This window comes from Centruroides vittatus, unplaced genomic scaffold (genome assembly GCF_030686945.1).
Source record: "Centruroides vittatus isolate TY-2023 unplaced genomic scaffold, ASM3068694v2 contig_900, whole genome shotgun sequence".
Taxonomy (NCBI): Eukaryota; Metazoa; Arthropoda; class Arachnida; order Scorpiones; family Buthidae; genus Centruroides; species Centruroides vittatus.
The window spans coordinates 2,366,302-2,379,714 of record NW_027122591.1 but is presented as its reverse complement, the minus strand read 5'-3'; the positions used below and the strand labels follow the sequence as shown (position 1 = coordinate 2,379,714).

The window sequence follows — 13,413 nt, the reverse complement described above, 5'->3', positions numbered from 1 at the left end:
CAAGTCGCTGGCTGTTTTGTGGTTCCTGAACTGGAATAAAAAGGATATAAAATAGGCAAAAAAGACTCAAACTTTGTTTGTATAGTCTTAATTTTCAATAATGAAATTAACAATCAATATTCTTTTTATGTTTATCTGTCTTCATATGTCTTTCAATTTTTGTGATACTTTCAGCAATTTCTGTATTACAAACTTTACAAAGTGCTCTGTTCTCAATTTTTGTGCTGATCTCAATTCATGAAACAAATCTGTCATCACGCAGCCATACTCTTCTCGTTTTTCATTCATAAACTGTAGTTAGTTTTAACTTTTCTACTTCAGCAGTTTCATTTTGTTCATCATCACTACCTAAATACTGCTCATCTGTTTTTTCACTCATGATAAAGTTGGATTATTTATATAACAAAAATAAAAACTGCAATGACTCCCACAAACAAAACAAATCATGAGTCATAAAGCCTTGAAATACAAGTTACACAACTCCACAGCTGATCACTGATGACTCAGACTGATTGAACTGCTGAACGAGATTACATCATTATGAAAGTTGAGGCATTGCCACATTTATTAATTAGAATTGTCATATTTGGTTGTTGGATTAACTTTTGATTTAGAAAACATCATGTTATTAATAAATGCCAATAATTAAGTGATATATGATTAATTAAAAATCAACTAATTTTGTTAAAATAGTACCAACAGTACTAAAACATCCATTTTTTGAGCAAAAATACCAACTTTGTACTAAAGTACAAGTTCTGGCAGCCCTGGCATCAGAATGTTCACCAGATAGCTCCTTAATCGTATCAGCCTGCTGACTTTTCATACAATTCTTCAATTGTACATATCCCAGATGTAACAAGTGCATCATCAAACTTTACAAATTTCTGAAAACACCCAAATATTAACTAAACATTGAGAAAATGCAAAGTTTACAATAGATGAAACTAGAAAAAATATCTGTTATTCCCAGTTATAGATCTGCTAAAATGAGGTAAAATTACATTGGTTTGGAGGAACCTGGAAAAAAAACCCATTGTTCCACAATCTGTTAAAACGAGATTCTCCTCTATAAATATACTATAAAATTAATAAAAAATTTTAAACAAAATTTTGATTAATGTTTGTTGATAACAAAAAACAATTTTCTTATTTTTTTTTTAGTTAAAAATGTTACATCAGTTCTGTTTACTCAGTCGTATCTTTTCTAATTCATTTATTGAAGATATTGATAATCATAACCCAATAAATCCATCAACAAAGCTTGTTTTTTAATTTCTATTTTTTTATAAATTTCCTGATATAGAGCCATGCTTAATGCATATGGTATGAAGTTAATGCATAGTACAAAATGAGAAATTCCATCTCTTTAAACATGTAAAACATATGACAACATGACAAATATTATAGTAAAAGACTAAATTTTAAGTTTATGAATAAAAGAAATCATTTTAAAATAAAATACTAAAGAATGTTCTAAAATACTATGTGAAACTTAAAACTCTATTACACAAAATGAAATCTTTTCACATTTTTCAATTATATCAAACCAAAACCAAAACTAAACTTGTTCAAGTACTGTGTAAATAAAGGTCTAGGACAGGGGTGGCAAACCTATGGCATGCATGTCCAAAGTGGCACGTAAGGAGAAATCATCTGGCACGAAACATATCATACGATTTCAGTCTTTTTCAATCATCCTTTCGGTTTATCATCTGATCATCTTTTTTTTCAATCAGCTTTGTTACAGTTATTCTAATTAAAGCGTATTTGTTTAATTTCTTTAAATATTGTTATTCGAAGTCTGAAACTTTGGCATGCATTAACATCTTTAAAGCTAAGTATGCTTATAATATGGCACGTGAACACAAAAAAGTTCGCCATCCCTGGTCTAGGAGTAATTATAAAATGTAAAACATATACTTACTCTAAAATTTTTTCTTAAAATTTTATTCAATTCATAATCATTTTTCCACCTTTCTTGAAATTCTTCTAAATGTGCAATGGTTGGGGCAACTAATTTTTTTGTTTTTTCATCTTTTTTCCCATGTTCTAATTTGTACATAGCATCTGTTGCAAGCTTTTTACTAACTTCTGATTCTATAAAAAAAAATTATAAAATTAAACAAAAAAATTTAAATTATATTGCTTTTCAAAAAAAAATTTTAAATAATAAAAGTTAAATATTAACTTTTATTTCAGTAATATACTTTTTATCTAAACTGTAATTGTATTTTTGATATATTAGAATAAAATGTTTTTAAAATTACACCAATATGAAAAAAGTTATTGCTTTTGACCTTAATGTAACAAGCTACTTAAATAACTCATTAGAATTATATATGAAATGGTGATTTTCCTGCATTGTCAGGATGTTTTGAAATTTCAGCATATACAATATGTCCCATATAAGGACTGTTCATTAAAAAGTTTTTGTGTATTCTTAGCAAATACATTGATATTTTGCATTAAAAGAATGCTTTAACTTATCAGTTTAGTGTTGCATGGCAAATTGTATAATAGATCTACTTATAAGTACGATTTAATTTGAATTTTCCAAACTATTAATATGTAATAATAATAATTATTAATTGGTTCATAATTTATGGTTTTATTTCATGTGAAATAATTTTTGGGAAAATTTTGGGTGCTGAAAATATTCTGCATACCTTTTCATAAGTTGCATTATACCACATTACTTATTGCTGCCTGCAGACAGCTACACTTGGTCTACCTTATTGTGAGCAAAAAAAAATCAACAAGGCAGCCAATGAAAACAAATTCCCTGGCTTAAATTCCCTGATTTTCCATGACTTTTCAGATGCATAGGACAATATATATATATATATCTAGCTATAGTTAAGTATAATAAAAGTGTATATAAGCTGTTTATTTGTCTCTCTCCCATTTTGTTCACATGGGGGACTACAATATATTAGTGAACTAAAAATATGACTTAAAAGTATGAAAAATAATTAGTTTAGTTAACAGATTAATTTTGTACAAATATAAAAAAATTTTTTTAATATATTTAAAATGTTAAATAAAATTAGAATTTTTCAAATTCAACTGCATTCAAAATGTTAATAGAACTTTCATTACTAAAAATTTCTTATATGGAATTGTGTTCCCTGAATGATAGTTATTTACAAATATTGTATGTATGTCATTACCTTCTGGAGCAACTTGATCATTATTTTTTGGATCCCATCTTCTTTCTTGTCGTCTTGCACCACTTAAAATGACATAATCCAAATTCTGAAAAGTAAAGAAAAAATGTATAAATAAACATTGACATTTCATGCACAACTTCATTCAAAATGAAATTGTGATAATACATTACAATGTATGTAAAAAACAAAAAATTTTAATTCACATAACAACCAATGTTAAAAAATATAGATATACTGTAGTTGGTTATTGGGTTGGTTCATTTATGAATACATACTCCCTTGGGCTTCTTTTTACTTTGATAACGAGTTTGAGTGCATGTGGTTAATTTAATTAATCACATCAGCATTATTATCATCTATTAAATATTTACATTTATTAAAAATTCTTGATTACAAATTAAGAAAAATAAAAGACGTATCATCTTATCATTTCCCCTATAGGACGCTAAGATGAACCAACCCAACAGCCAACTCTGGTTGTGCTGACTATAACAAGTGTCACAAATATCATTCATTGCAACACTTAATTTCTTAAGTTAAAAGTCAAGTATACACTTCAGTGAAAAAAGTTACACACCCAGATAGGATTAGCCAATTACTGCAAAACAGCCTACAGCTACATCTCAAACAGGTATGTAAATGATTATAGTTGTGGTCCAATTTTATGCCAGTTAATGCCACTAGAATTCCTTAAAATTGTTACCCCAGTATACTATGAGAATGCTTGTAAAGGTTCATTGTGTTCAGACATTGTAAAGGTTCATTGTGTATCTAACAGTGTATGTGTTGTTTGAAGATCTTATCAGGCATGCCTGTATGATGCAGTCACAAACATTTTTTTAAACTCTTTCTGCCCTGTGAATACTAAGAGAACCTCTTATAAGAAGGAAAGCATATTATGGGTTTGGCTAGGTCCACAATGGGTGGCCTGGTGGTGATGGATGGAGCCTGACATATCCAGATGTACCACCTCCAAAAAATTCCTGGGGATTTTTCTACCTGTCTGGATTCGATCTCGGGTCCCCCAGAGTGGTAGGTTGCCACCTTGACCACTTGGCCATCCAGCCAATCAAACATTATGAACAACTGACAAGATTTGACAAAAGTTACATCTTTAGGCTGAGGAATACAAATTAGTTGTTTCACAACCACCAACAATCTACGCCATTTTGAGTCAATTGTGAGTAGATACATCAAAGCATACATATACAGTAGACAGGCTTTGGATACCCAGACAGATCACCAGAAGACATTTATCTAACTGTGAGACAATCATAAACAGTGGCAACAGCACCTTTGTCCACCATCCAGAGACATGTGGAAGCTTTGTTATGGACCTATCTCCTCCCATACCATTGGCAGGCAACTAGCAGAGGTAAATGTCATGCATTACAGTTAAAGCCATTCATTCACTAATACTGAATGAATGGCTTTAACTGCATAGCAGTACATTAAGGAAAGCAATGCACCCAATATGTATATTCCTTAATGTACTCTGTGTCCTGCACTCTCAGGTGCCCACACGTTTCTTGGCAACATTGCAACCACCTATTTTCCAGCAAGATAAAGCTTGTCCTCACACAGCTAGGGTCTCCCAGAAATATTACATTGCCACACTTCATTTGCCTGACCAGTCTCCAGATTTGTTGCCTATTGAGCATTTGTGAGACTAGATGAGACCTTAGCTTCAGCCATCTACGAATATGAGAGATCTGAAACAGCAGTTACAATATCTGTGACAGGATAATTGTTCAACTGAAAACTGTCCCTTTGCTTTAATACTATAATTACTTATTACTATCATCATTACATTTGCACTAATAAAGTTTTATTCAATTCCAATGCCTCCTCCTCAGTGCATAACTTTATATAATTTTTGTTTTTGCATGAACACAGAGTATGGGAAAAAAAATTATTTTAATTTTTATATACATAATAATTATTACCATATTACTTCAAAATCACATAATTAAGACAAGGGTTGAGCTTCAGTTGATGTTCACTTATTTCATTAAATTTTATACAGTTTATGCATTTTTATTATATTTATTTCAAAATTTCTTCTAAATTTTGTTTCTACTTATAGTATCTATCATTCATAAAGTGATAAGGGTTTTAAGAGGATTGCGTTTTGTTGGACATCTGAAGAGGGGAAGGGGTTAAGGAAACTTGGAAAAACTGGGACAGGAGGGGGGGAGTAAAAATTTCAAGAAAACTGTGGATGTAATTTATGGACAGCTCCCTACAGCTAGATAATTGTAGATGAAATTATTCCTGAAAGTAAAATCATTTGATTGTCACATTTATTAGCTTAATCAACTAACTATGACAAGATTATTTAACATCCCACATGTCCAAAAATTGTACAAAACATATAATTTCTATTCAGTAAGAAAACTGCTAGATGTACTGTATAGAGGATCCAAGAGGTAAAAAGAGAGAATCTGCACAATGATGCAGATTCTCTCTGTCTTAAAAGATCACAATGAAATTTTTGTCAGCTCTCAATTTCTTAAATAGTTTTTATTTAGCTTTTTCAATCTTAAAGTATACTTTACCATTGGATTTTTTTAGACTATTACTACTAATAATAATCATATTTCAAATACTTTATGAAATATAGTTAATTTTCCATAGTCCGTATTTAATTATTTATGATTTACTTACAAAACATTATAATAAAATATTAGTTTTTGATATGCTTCACTATGATGTCAGCTAATTAAATTGTTAAAGTTATTTCAATTTAAAAGACAAAATATTTTTTTGTCATTTCATAAGTTCAAAAAAATTCTCTAAACTGTGAAATTATACTTACATTAAATTTAAACATAGCACTTACTTTTGGATCTGTTTGTATTTCAAAATGATTATCACAAAGATGACATTTCATTCTAAATTTGTATATTGGTGTTGAATAATACATTCCAACTTTCGATTTTTCAGCATTATATCTGACACCCATTCCAATATGATTTTGGCAGCCTTCACACCAAATATTGTAAGGCATTTCAAACCTGCAAAATAACAGAAACCATTTAATACTTTATAGCTTTTGTAATCAAATTGTACATTACATTTATTTTTGCTCTTAAACAATTACAAACAAAACAAATTATGCTAAATGCAAACATTTTTATTATTGAAAAAGCCATATTTTTATACATTTGTTGTACAGCAATTCATTTTCTGATGTCAATACAAGCAAAAGATAAAAAATACTGGCTTGGACGTCGCCCGGATAAACAGGTCCTCGACACCGACCGAGCAATCAGGATTGGGCTGAAAAATTGGCTACCGAAAGAAAGAAAAGAAAGCTTCACCCAGCAACACGAGTCCCTTTCAGTAGGAACTTGAAATGTCAGAATGTTATGGTCACCTGGAAAACTAGAGCTTCTTCGGAAGGAAATGGAGAGATATCAATGCAATGTATTAGGTTAGCAGAGATGCACTGGACAGCATCGGAAGATCTGAATGGTGGTGAAGTTATCTGGTTGGGAAATGATACAAGGCATGAAGCTGGTGTTGGATTTCTGCTTAGTAAAGAGCACGAGCAGCATTGTTAGGATACAATCCAGTTAGTGCAAGATTGATGATGGTAAGATTTGAAGCAAAGCCATTTAATATATCAGTAATCCACGTATATGCAACTACCTCAAATAGCAGTGAAGAGGAGATTGGACTTTTCTATACAGAACTAAGCATGATAATAGAGAAAACACCACAGAGAGATATGATCATCCTTGGAGGTGACTGGAATGCTAAGATCGGAAATAATAATGAAGGTTGGGAAAGAGGGGTAAGTATTGATATGGAGCAAAGAATGAGCGAGGGGAAAGCTAGTTGAATTTGCCCTAGATCGAGATTTAATTCACCAAATTCCAGCAAAAGAACTGTAGAAAATGGACATGGAGGAGTTTGAATGCATGTGATTAACTAAATTAACCACATGCACTCAAACTCCTTATCAAGATAAAAAGAAGCCCAAGGGAGTATGTATTCATAAACAATTCTTTCACCCCTTAAAGATTCAAAAATGAACCAACCCAATAACCAACTATATCTATATTTTTTAACATTGGTTGTTATGTGAATTAAAATTTTTTGTTTTTTTGCATACATTGTAATGTATTATCACAATTTTATTTTAAATGAAGTTGTGCATGAAATGTCAATGTTTATTTATACATTTTTTCTTCACTTTTCAGAATTTGGATTATGTCATTTTAAGTGGTGCAAGACAACAAGAAAGAAGATGGGATCCAAAAAATAATGATCAAGTTGCTCCAGAAGTTAACAACAAGAAACATGATTGATATGATTTTGATCCAAAGGAGAAGGAAGCTGACATAGATTCTGATCACTGCTTAGTCACTGAAAACATAAAGATAAAACTGAAGAAGAAAGTTAATACACATTTCAAAAAGAAAAAAAGACATTTCAAAGCTAAAAGATGAGAAAATAGGGAGCATATATAGAAATACACTTGAGAAGATAACCCTAGACAAGATTGGAGACCTAGACACAACACTGGAAGAAATAACAAAGGCAATAAGAGAAGCAATTGAGCAAACCCTATCAGAAGAGGAAAAAATCAACAAGAAATGGATCACACAAGAGACCCTAAAGCTTGTCCAAGAGAAAAGAGCTCTTATACTTAGAAGAGACATTTCTGAAGAGTTGGAAAAACAATATAAGGTAAAGTGCAGTGAAATGAAAAAAGCAGTTAGGATGGATAAAGCAAAATGGCTAAAGGATCAGTGTAGAAATAGAAAAATATTATGGAGAATGTAAGACTAGAGAAGTATATAAGATGATCAGAAATGTCAACCAGAAATGGAAACCAAAGCAAATAACAATCAAAGATGAGAAGGGAGAGGTTTTAGTGGACAGGATGGAAGTCCTACAGAGGTGTGTCTGTTATAGCTCTGAACTATACAAGGAAACATTAGATACAGATGTATTAGAGAATCTAGTAGATGAATTACAGAAGATATCACCACCAAGTGTTGAAAATGAAAATGATATTATAAGGGAGAAAGTTGAAAGGGGAAGTAAAACAGTTAAAAGACTATAAGAGTCCAGGACATGTCGAAATCACAGAAGAAATGATTAAGCATGGAGGTGAAAGCTTTATTGATGAGATACACCAAGTGTGCAATGACATATGGAAACAAGGAAAGATACCTAAAGAATGAGCAAAATCAGTATTGGTGACAATACATAAGAAAGGCAGCATGCTAGAGTGCAAAAATTATAGAACAATTGCTTTAACAAGCCACATAGGAAATATTCTGATGATCTTAAAGGAGAGACAGTAGTTTGATGGAAGAACACTTAGCAGATGAACAGGCAGGTTTCAGGAAAGACAGAAGTACAATGCAGCAGATACTAACATCATGGCTATTAGCAGAAAAACATCTATTCCTGCTTTGTGGACTTTCAGAAGGCATTTGACAGCATAGACCAAAAAGCCACCTTGGCAGTGCTAAAACCTTATGGAGTAGATCATAAACTAATAAACCTGATAAGTTATATAAATGATAATGCAGAAGCAACTGTGAGATTGCGTGGGGAGCTAGGAAACTGGTTCAAACCAAAAAAAGGCACCAGACAGGGAAATCCTATATCCCCAACTATCTTCATAAGTCTCTTAGAAATAGTCATGGATAAGATGACGCAAGAGATGTAGGGAACATCAGTTCACGGTGTAAAATTCAATAACCTGAGATTTGCAGATGACATAGTTATCATTGAAGAAAGTGAAGAACAATTAGAGAAAACATTACATCTGCTTAATGAAGAAAGAAAAAGATATGGACTGACTGTCAATAGCGAAAAAACTAAGACAATGATATTTGGTGATAACAACATGACGAGAAATATCCTAGTAGATGGGAAAGAAATTGAAAATGTAGAGAGCTTTACATATTTAGGAAGCAACCTAACATATAATCTGGATTGCAAAAAAGAAATAGAGATTAGAATAGCCAAGGCAAAAACAAATTTGAAAGCAATGGACAAAATCTGGAAAAGTAAAGCCATTAGTTTGCAGACAAAATTAAAAGTATTGAACACCTTCATCTTATCCTGCATGCTGTATACCTGTGAGACAGGTAATAACAAAAGATATGGAAAGAAAAATATTAGCATTTGAAAGATACTGTTACAGAAAGATCTTGCAAATAGGATGGATGCAGAAAGTCACAAAGAGCTTTATAATATGATATATAGGAAAAAGAATCTCTTACAAAAAATTATACAACAAAAACTTCAACTGTTTGGACAAACCACAAGAATGAATGAAAACAGAAAAATTAAGACTATGGTCTACAAAAGTTAAATTAGTCTATGGTATTATGGATGGATCCAACAAAAGAGGCAGACCATATAGAGAATGGATTGATGACATGAAGAAGTGGTGTGGAGCAAATGTACAAATGTACAGGAATTGAGAAAATCAGCAATGGATAGAGAGAAATGGAAGAAAATAGTGGAAAAGGCACCAGACACCAACAGGCAATGAGCCCAGGGTTAATGATGATGATGATGATGAATTCATTTTCTAGCATTTTTACTATTTTATTTTTTTCTATTTAATTAACATATAACTTTAATTTCAAATGACTACTATAACAAATTTTGATATGTAAAACCATAATCCATTTTGCAGTTTTCCACTTATTGACAATTCCATTCTTTTAAATAAATTGTATATCTATCCATTTAATATAAATTTAATTGTGGAAAAATAAAAAGTTAATTTCTCTGCAATAAGTTCAAATGCATATCTACTCTAAAATACACCTATCCCTCGTTTTACACAGTACTTCTTTTACACGTTTTCGCTTTTACACGGTTTAAAAAATAAATGTAGAAAATAAACTGGCTATGATCAAAAGGAACAATTTTTAACTCTAATCTACATCTATATTCCAATCCACCTTAATTATATGTTATAGTTGATATTTAGGATACTAGGTGACAGTTTTATTTCAATCCGTCAAATAGTAACTGATATAGGGTACTCCCCCATACGCATGAAGTTGCATTCATTGCACATAGTTTTAAACCAGAAAATTTTAATTTTTCATATTCATAAGTAACAAACGATTACATTATTTTTAATTACATTTTTTACATTACATTACATTACACAATTACATTACATTTTTATGAATCTTTCAGATTTTATTTTTTGTTCCTTTGTACTTTGTATTTAATTAATAAAAGAATATATATATTTTTTTGCCTTTCAATATTTTTGTTTGATTTATGTATCTTTAAAAAATTGAAAAAAATTCATAATTAATAAACAACGAAATTATGCGTTTTTTGCATACTATTCGATTTACACGGTTTTACATTCAAAAAGATACAAATTCGATTTACACGTTTTTCTCAGGAACCTATCTTCCGTGTAAATCGAGGGATAGGTGTACTCATTATTAACAGTGATGTTAGCCAACCAGATAGCTGAAGCAGTTAAGATGTCAGATTTGATCCCTGATCACCAGAACAGTGAGCTAAGCAAGTTGAAAAACCCCTGGAATTTTTCTATAGTAGTCTGTCTTCAATATGTCAGGCCCTATTTCTCACCATCTAACTACCCCATTTGGGCCAGGCTAAACTCATGATGATCTTAAAAAGTCCCTCTTAGTGCCCACATGGTATAAATTAAAAAAAAAATTAGCAGTGATATCAGAAAAATAAAATAAAACTGTGTTGTAATATTATACAAAAGACTGATTAATAAAATTTACATAATCAAATAAAACTTTAAAAAATTTGAACTTCATAAATTATCATTATTATAATTTTTAAAAATATTTCTGCACCTCTTCTTCCAACCCATGCCATTATGAATTCATCCAGATGGTGAGAAATAGATCCAACGCATCCAAGACAGATTGCCCATGAAAGTTTCCTGAGATTCTGAGCCAAACTTAAACCTAAGTTCCCACTGAAGCAGGTCGAGGTCTTTACCATCTCAGCCATTCAGCTGTCTTCAAAAATTATTATAGAAATAATTTAAAATGTTACTATATATCTTATTATGTTGATATTATCATTAAAAAACCATATGCATAATACAGTGAAACCTCAATCTATCATTCCCACATCTATCTTTTTTTCCCCAATTCCAAATAAGGACCATAATGCTAATTTTTCCTGTATTCTTCATTCCCACATCATTCATTTTCCTGCAATGTTCATTCTGTATTTTAACTGAAAGAAAAATGTTATCCTGCATCAATCATTCTACCCACAATAGAGGGTGCTAAATTAAAGCACATCATATTTAAAAGTTAAACCCTAACATTTGCGTAGAAAACGGAACCAATTCCCCAAATAACCCCTCTTAATATACTGTATTTATCTAATATGATAATAAAATACAGTATTGTATTATAATATTGTAATCATACCAAAAAAGACAGATTATTGTCTTTTCGTGGATAATTTTTGCAACTATTTATGCAGTAATTAAAATGTATTTTATTTTATTGTACATATTGGGTGCATTTTCTAGTAAAACTGCTTAAAGTTGCTTTGTTAAAAGACAGTTAAACTATTTCTGCTTTTAGTTAGCCACTGCAGCACTACTGAAGTGAGATTCAGTGCTGAAAACAGAAGTTAAAATGGCTGTCATTATAAATTATATGCATATTACATACTTCAAATGAAGATTGTGACATACAAAAATGTATTTTGAACTGGTTACAGGAAAAATTACAAATGTGCTTTTCCACATAAACTTCTATTCCAATATAGATGTCTTCAGATTTATTGGTAATGGTGAATGCACACATTATATTGTTGTTGTTTACCATATTAGTAATTGTCTTTTTACACAATATCAAAATTTTCTGATCAGCTGCCTCCAATATATCAATAGGTATCATTAAGTATTCTTAACAAAAGAAAATAGAACAAATTACAGTATTCTTAACAATTGATGTGCGTTTATTCTACATTTAAAAAAACGTAGAATAAACGCACATCTGTGCACAAGTGCTATATCATTTAGTATTACAGAAAGTCATCATATATGCACATCACTGAAAAATACACATTACATACAAGATAAACAATAAAAACATTGATGTCATAAATTTTCCATGTCAATCATTTTCCTGCATGAGCCAATTTCTCTAAGTCCTGCCGAAAACAATAGATTGAGGTTTCACTGTAATTTTCTTTATGCTGTTTAAATCTTGATAAAATTTAAAAAACTTAAATCACACATAAATAGCAATAGCTACACCTAAATGAAAGGAAATTTTGCTTCTTTATTTTATTTATAAAATATTAATAAAATACGTAGTAGGTGTGGATGCTGTGTATACTAATCCTGTGTGTACCGTCTTTGTAAGCCAAGTAATGATACTGGTAGACGCTCAAACAGCAATGGTTAGGGAAACTTAGTTTATTTATTCAAGAAAAACTTAGTTTATTATTGAATAAATAAACTAAGTTTCCCTAACCATTGCTGTTTGAGCGTCTACCAGTATCATTACTTGGCTTACAAAGACGGTACACACAGGATTAATAAAATAGTTAAAATGCATAAAAATATACAGCGGAACCTCACTTAATGAGCATAATTTGTTCCAGAGTCTTACTTGTAATGTGAAACACTCGTTAAGCGAAACAATTTTTCCCATAGAAATTAATGTAAAATGCAATAATGCATTCCACGCCGAAAAAATGCTCAAATGTTTTATGTATAATGTTTATTCAAAAAAAAAATTGTACAATATACACTGTTAAAGAGTGTGAATCATCATCAACTTTTCTTCTAGCGTGGAATGAACCATTCTGGAATGAGAATTCAATTTGCAGAAACAAAAAAAAAAATCACAGCTAATATGTTTGATAAACACTCCAAACGATATGCCAAATTCTTGGGTTATGTAAAGGCTATAATTAAATATTAGAAATTAATTAATTTGACTAGAGGTAGGCAGTTATGTTTTGTAGCTGTATGCTATACCTTTTTATTGTAAATATAGATTTAAGTTTAGTTTAATATCTTTCTTTTCCCTATCCTTTGTCTCATCCCCTTCTAGAACTTTCTTGCTTGTCTTTCTGGTTCATTACCCCTTGGGTGGGATTGCCAATTCTGAGAAAAAAAGTACGTAAACAAAGGGTGAGGCAAGGCCCTGGAGCCGATGAACAAAGAGTGGAGACACTTCGGTCGGGACACTCAACGAGTACAGACGGACAGAAGGAAGGC

General features: G+C 31.0%; 1 protein-coding gene across 1 annotated transcript in view; it reads right to left on the bottom strand.

Moving 5' to 3' along the window:
- LOC136984026 (coiled-coil domain-containing protein 130 homolog) overlaps window positions 1-13,413 on the bottom strand; it is a 274,187-nt gene that overhangs the window by 8,679 nt on the left and 252,095 nt on the right. Inside the window, exons 4-6 of the mRNA XM_067280940.1 lie at window positions 6,016-6,190; window positions 3,174-3,258; window positions 1,928-2,100 (exon numbers count right to left, since the gene is read on the bottom strand). Of these exons, the coding sequence (XP_067137041.1) occupies window positions 1,928-2,100; window positions 3,174-3,258; window positions 6,016-6,190 (433 nt within the window). The remainder of the gene's footprint in view (window positions 1-1,927; window positions 2,101-3,173; window positions 3,259-6,015; window positions 6,191-13,413) is intronic.